Raw genomic sequence first — 7,146 nt, 5'->3', positions numbered from 1 at the left:
CACCCTATTGATTGGTCGAGGATGCGCTCGCAGGGGCGGGGCAGGAGCCGTGTAAACCGCACAACAACAAACACTGGGGCGGAAGGACGGAATCATCAGTGCGCAGCCGTGAGCCGGAGCCGGTTTCCCTTACCAGGTAAATTCGGAACCGGCTGCGTTCCCTTAGGGCACTGACCTTAGAGGATTACTTGCCCGCGACTCGCGAGGCTAGATGGGAATTGTAGTCTTTCCTAGGACTTGTGGGTTCTTAAGCCTACTCTCCGTTCTCAAAACACGAAAACCTAAACACTCCAGTCCATATCCGTTGACGTGCGCGAGTGCGCGGAGCTCCTCAATCTATCAGCAGTGTGATGCCGTGAGGATGGTGCCCGCTTCCGGTGTTGGAACTCCTCTCCATAGGTTACAGTTGCCAAGAACCCTGTGAAGTCCTTTCGATCCGCAAGGCATGCTGGAAATCGTAGTTTTTCCCCCTTTAGCGGCCTAAACCGGAGACTTCCATTGCGGCGGAAAGGGTGAGGGAATGGAGCCTCTTCTTGCGACTGTTTTAGGCACTATCTTAAGCTCATATTCGGGCCTCAGGTAGCGCCAGACCGTAGTACTGCAATCTCTGGGACATCATAAACCGCAATTTATTAGCGTAGAGGTTAAGGAGCGGGCGGCTAATAGAAAAACTAAAGAATTCCTTTTCTTCCGTCTCTTTCTGATTCCGTAACGAAGGAAAAAGTGGAAGACCAATCGGGAGCCCTGGGAGACTCTAGGCCCTTTCTGCTCCGCCCTTCTGCAGCGTATTTCCAGCTCGCTTTCTGAGAGGCTCTGATTCAGCGGAAGCGGCAGGTTTCCGTGGTAACAGAAAAGCGCGGGAAATACAGATAAATTGAAACTGCGACTGCGCGGACTGAGCTAGCGGCGTATTTGTGGGCCGCTCTCAGACAGCTGGACCGTTGGGCCTCGGAAGTCCGAGCTCTTCACTCTGGGTAAGGGTGAGAGAACCCTGAGGAGGGGACGGGGACCCAAGGAGTGCTCCGAGGGACAGGCGGGAAACAGGTGTGGAGAGAGCGGGTTCCTGAAGAAGAGCAGAATGGATGTTATTCGGCAGGGGTGGGCGGAGGGTGAAACCTGAGAAGCTTAAGACGTTGAATCTGGAGATATCAAGGGTGGGAGTAGGAACTTAGTTCTAAGGGGCGCGGGGCACTGAAGGTAAGGGAGAGGGCAGGCTGTGTCCCAGGGGAAATCCTGATAATAGGAACTGGAATGTGTCTTGAGGGGGACACCATAGTATAAAAAGAACGAGCTGGTATATATAAGAAGGGGATTCTGAGGAAGAAAAGGACAGAAACGTGTTTGGGAAGAGTAGAGACAGGATTCTGTGAGAGGGAGAGCCCGTAAGAACTGAGCCATGCATGTTTGTGAGAAGGGACAAGAAGGAAGTAGAAGGGCGTCGGTAGTCTCAGACCCTGCGGGCCTGGATGTGCCCGAGGAGGATCCTGAGATGAGTGCAAGCCAGTGGGAAACACAGGAGAAACAAGCTGGTCAGAGCGGAGCGTTGATTAGTACTGGCTTTTTTTGGTTTGTTGATTTTGATTTTAAGCAAGATAAAACAGCCAGTGATTGGAGAAATCTGAGGCTACTCACCCAGTGAGCTGTCCCGCCGTGGCTTACCCTATCTCGGAGAAAGGAGACCAGAAGGAAGTGGTCGGAGGCTATATATGAGAAAAACGGAATTTGAGTGGTCTTAATTGCAAAAAACAACTTTTTTAGAGTTTTATAAAATAAGGCTCTTCTCATTAGTTCTATGGTAGTCTAATTCTAAAGCCCTCCCATTTTAAATAAGAATTATCTAAAAATGAAAGTGAAACTAAGGTGATTTCATAAACCTTTTAAAGTGACATATATATTTAAGTTTATGTGTTAATGTTCATTAGAACAGAAAGAAATGGATTTATCTGCGGATCGGGTTAAAGAAGTACAAAATGTCCTCAATGCTATGCAGAAAGTCTTAGAGTGTCCAATCTGGTAAGTCAACATTAATTTGACATTCTTCTTTATTTGATTATATATAAATGAATATAATTGACCTTACATATTAAATCTATATTATAACATCTAATAATATTATGCTATTAAAGTTGCTGCTAACTGAAGAGCTTTAGCAGTGTAGGGAATTATTCCTTTTTCTCCACTTTCCTCTCCTTTTCCCTCTCTACCTCCTCAATACACACAACATCCTATTCTTCCTAATCCACAGACTGTCTAGATCTGGTATGGATTAAGTGACCCTTGTACTTTTCATCCTTCTCTAAAACAACTTGGTCACTTGGAATGGATGGTTAATAATGGCAAAATAAAATCATGAATGATTGGGTCTTTGGAAGAACTTTTCGCTGAAACTAGTCCTGCATTTAAATAAGAATACTGCAAGTCACCAAATCCTTTAGCAAGTCTCTGACTTTTTGAACAGTACTTTGTTTTTCTTTATCTATAAAATAAACAGTGGACTAGAATATTCACGTTTTTTAATTGAGTATAATTTATGTACAATTAAATGCAGAGGTCTTAAGCATTCAAATCAATGAGTTTTGACAAGTATATTTATCTGTAATCCAGTCAAGATACAGAACATTTCTATAATGCGAGAAAATTCTCTTGAGTGTATTCAGGAGCTCTTACCTTGCTGACTCTCTAAGATCCATGGAGGCCTGTGAATAAAATTGTATTTAAATATAATTAGTTTCTTGTATAATTTTATATTTATTCTTCTATGCATTTAAAAGTATTACTCTTAGAAGGGAGTTCATGAGCTTCACCAGCTGCCAAAAGGATTCCATGGTACAATAGGGTTATGAATCCCAAGCAGTCATAGATGATCTCAGTGGTATCTCTTAAATCTACACACGCAGACAATTAAAAACCATACGTCAGAATCTCTTGGTGAAAAACCAAAAGGAAATTTAGAAGAGTTATTGCCTGCCCTCTTTCCTCTTATTCTCTTTACTCTGGTCATTCTGGTCTCTTAACTGTTCTTTAGATATGCAGTACATTCTCCTGCCTCTGAGCTTTTATACTTATTGTCTGGAATGTTTTTCCCCAATAATTGCATGGCTCACAAATCTTGATTGAAATAGTTGACCCTTGAACAACCTGGGTTTGAACTGCACAGGCTCACTTATACAGCAGTTTTTTTCAATAAATATATTAGAAATATTTTGGGGGACTTGTGAAAGTTTGGGAAAACTTTCTTTCCTCTAGCTTACTTTATTGTAAAAATACAGTATATAATACATACGACATGCAAAATATGTATTAATCGGCTATTTATTTTGTTGGCAAGGCTTCTGGTCAACAGTAGGCATTTAGTAGTTAAATTTTCAGGGAGTCAGAAGTTACAAGTGGATTTTCAACTGCATAGGGGTCACTTAACCTAATCCCTATGCTGTTCAGGGGTCAAATGTACCACCTTTTTTTCCAGATAACTTTATTTAGAATTTTAACACTCCTACCTATCTCCCTTTTCTGTTTTATTTTTCTCCATAACTCTTATTACTAGCTGACATTATATAATTTATCCTTTTTTTCTACCCCGCCAACAGAATATAAACTCCATGAGGTTAGAGGTTTTTGTTTTATTTAGTTCTGTATTCTTGGTACCTGAGACATAGTAGTCACTCAGTAAACATTTGTTGAAGGCATTAAATAATAAACTAGATTAATGGTTTAATATGGTGCTGGTTAGTGGTGGGTAACATTCAAACAAATAAATTGGAAAGCTGCACCTTACCTTGAATAAAGGAAGCAAATTCAAGTAAATTTTCCTTTGTACTTCGTGAAAGTTGTTTTTCTTTTTTTTATTATTATTAAAGTATCATTGATATACAACCTTAGGAAGGTTTCATATGAACAACATTGTGGTTTCAACATTCACCCATATTATCAAGTCCTCACCCCCCCCACCCATTGCAGTCAGTGTCAATCAGCATAGTAAGGTGCTGTAGAGTTATTACTTTCCTTCTCCATGCTGTACTGCCTTCCCTGTGACCCACCTACATTGTGACTGGGAATTATAGTGCCCCTCAATCCCCTCATGAAAGTTGTTTTTCATATTTGGAGTCAGGTAAATGAGATTGAAGAAAATGCAAGTTGTCTTTTCAGAGAGCAACAAGATTTATAAGTAACCCTCCTCTCCCTTGCCCCTCAGTATTTCAACTAAACAAAAACAAGAGCTAAATGAGATTTACACCCCAATTTATGGAACATCAGAGCCAGAGAAGCAGGAAATGACAATTGGAAAAAAAATTGCCCTTGAAAAACCATAAAACTTAGTATAATTACAAAGAATGATCAAAAGTCTTTAATAATGTGTCATTTGGGTATTTATTTTATATTCCCATGGGACTCAGTCATAAAAACCTAATGTTTTTTTCTCATTCTGACAAATTAAACCATCAATTAAAAAACTCAGACACATAAAATGAAAGATGCAAGAATAAAAGCTAATGAAACATTTTCATTTTTGGTCAATTGTGTATTTTTCCAGCTCCTTATTTGTTTGTTTGTTTGTTTATTCTGTTTTCCATTGGAAATAGACTTAGGTATTTAAACTAAAACTGTTCATCCTAGACATTGTTAAACCTTAAATCTATTTAGATGGGAAGTTCTAGGATGAGAGTCATACCTACTTTACTTTTTTTTTTTAACAATGCCCAGAACAATACATTTTGCAGTAATGTCTTAATAATTGATCCCTGATTGTAACTGGAAACAGTAATACTTATGGTGTCCCTGGCCAGGTTTCCAACTTCTTTGAGATCTCTCCAGCTAAAGTTCCTTCTGTTGGCCTCTAAGTTAACTATTGGCATTTATTTTTGATAATTGGTAGTTCTTTCTAACTTCTTACAAGTGACTATAAAATTTTTGACTTTCAGAAGACTTTGCTAAAATATGTGTCATGGTGGGTAAGTGGTATTTTTGGAACCTAACTTAGCTTTTTTTTCCAATCATTTATCCATGTTGGAAGCTCAACATGAAATACCCAGTAGACCTAAAATATTGCTTGGATGGGAATATTTGAATCACTTTTTTTCTTTTTTTTATTGAATTATAGTTCATATAAAATCTTATACTGATTTCAAGTATACAACACTGTGGTTCAAGTTTCTTGTATTATTAAATCCTCACCCCCACTAGTGCAGTTACTATCTGTCAACATAGGAAGATGTTACAGAACCATTAGCTATATTCTCTATGATGCACTTTCAACCCCATGACCAACTTATGTTATGATTGAGAACTTTTGTGCCATTTTATCCCCCTCACCTTCCCCACCACCCACCCCAACTCCTCCCCCATGGTAACCACCAGTCACTTTTCAGCGTCTATGAGTCTACTGCTATTTTGTTCATTTTGCCTTGTTTTGTTTTTGTATTTCACAAGTAAGTGAAATCATGTGGTATTTGCCTTTCTCCACCTGTTTTATTTCACTTAGCATACCATCTAGATCCATCCATGTTATCTCAAATGGCTTTCTTTCAATCACTTTTATAATAAACACTTACTCTCATGAGTAACATTTTAATTGTTTTCTTTTCATTCCCATTTCCTCTTCAAGCTTTTCCTTCAACAGTTATTACTTTTTTACATATTGGAGTTTTCATCTGTTTAAAGTTTGTGTTTATAGTATGTTTGTAGAGCTTGGCTTATAATTACCATACTGAAATAACAGTTATTTCAGAACTGAGTCAGTGGTGAGAATGAAATCCATATGGTATCATAGCTAAATCCAATTTCTCTTTTACTGAGAATTTCTTTGATATCTAGCTTGTCTGAGGAATAGTGATTTAGTAACAATTCAGAGTTCTCTTTGTCAGGTTGTTGTGGTTTTTTTCTTCACATTTGGTCCCAATAATAGTATTAACATTGGTACAAATCACATCAGGTTGTGGACATTTTCTCATGTAGCATTTAGTTTTATTCTGGCAATAATCTGAAGAGACTGGTAGAGTGGGTGGTGGAAGGAAACTGAGATTTAGGTAGAGCACTTGGCCTGAGGTCACTCTGCTAATAAAACAAGAGCTTGTAGTAGAAACCCAGCCTTCTGACTGGTATTTTTCATTGCCCTGTGCTGCATCAGAAACCCTATGACTACAAGAGTTGTATTACCAAACCCTTCACAATGAAGCTGTTGTCCCCCAGCTTTTCTTGTGACCCTTTTCTAAAGAGTTAGGCATTTAATGAAAAGAATAACATTCCTGTTACACAAGGTCACCTTTTCTTTGATGTCCTGCCTGAACTTTACCAAAAGTCAGTTTCTAAAGCTCTCATTCAGAATAAAAGCTAGAGACTTAAAAGAGCCTCTGGGTTCCTACCTGCTCAGGCTCCCAGCTACTTCTCTAACCTCTTCTATTAGTACTTCCCTCCTTGATCATTCCATCCTAGCATCCTGGCATACCCACTGTCTCTCAAACACACCAGGCATGGTCCTGCTCAGTCTTACCTGCTCTCTCTGCTGGAATGTTCATCCCCCAGTTGTTTCACCAGCTTGTTTCCACACATTATTCAGCTGTCCACCAAAGTCACCCTCTCAGTGAGGCCGTTCCTGACCACCCTCTATAACACCCTCCCCCACGCACACACACACTGACTCCCTTTCCTCCTTATCCTGCTTTATTTTTCTTTTTAGCACTTATTCTCATATGTTCTTGTTTATTTCTCAGTCAGCTGTCTACAACAACTAACTGTAAGATCTATGAAGGCACACTTTATTTTTGCTCACTGCTATATTTTCAGCTCCAAGAGCAGTGTTTGCATATAGTACATGCTCAGCAAATACTTTTTATGTTAGTAAGTGAATTAATCTCAGGAAAGCCTTGAAATTTTGGGGATAGACAGGTGGGGATGGGAATTTGGGTGATGTATTTTCTTAAGATTTTCATATTTTTTAAAGTTTATTATTTTCTAAATTCTCTTCAGTATGTATTCCATTGTTTTTACAAAGTTATCACAAACCAAACATCATGTACCTCCTGAAGTGATGTAATAAAAGTACATAATACCACCTATAAAGTGTTCTTGCCAAGAAATTGAACCTGAATTTGATCAAGCCTTTAGGTGTAGTTTACAGGAAATAAAATGCTAAATAAAGGAACATGTTAA

At 39.0% G+C, this 7,146-nt stretch overlaps 1 protein-coding gene across 1 annotated transcript in view; it reads left to right on the top strand.

Annotated features, from left to right (window-relative positions):
- The first annotated feature begins 13 nt into the window (after positions 1 to 13).
- BRCA1 (BRCA1 DNA repair associated) overlaps positions 14 to 7,146 on the top strand; it is a 60,643-nt gene continuing 53,510 nt past the window's right edge. Inside the window, 3 exon segments of the mRNA XM_057501527.1 lie at positions 14 to 136; positions 718 to 980; positions 1,923 to 2,013. Of these exon segments, the coding sequence (XP_057357510.1) occupies positions 1,934 to 2,013 (80 nt within the window). The 5' untranslated portion in view covers positions 14 to 136; positions 718 to 980; positions 1,923 to 1,933.

This window comes from Manis pentadactyla, chromosome 4 (assembly GCF_030020395.1).
Source record: "Manis pentadactyla isolate mManPen7 chromosome 4, mManPen7.hap1, whole genome shotgun sequence".
Taxonomy (NCBI): Eukaryota; Metazoa; Chordata; class Mammalia; order Pholidota; family Manidae; genus Manis; species Manis pentadactyla.
The sequence above is the reverse complement of the archived record's forward strand: the minus strand, read 5'-3'. Positions and strand labels throughout refer to the sequence as shown.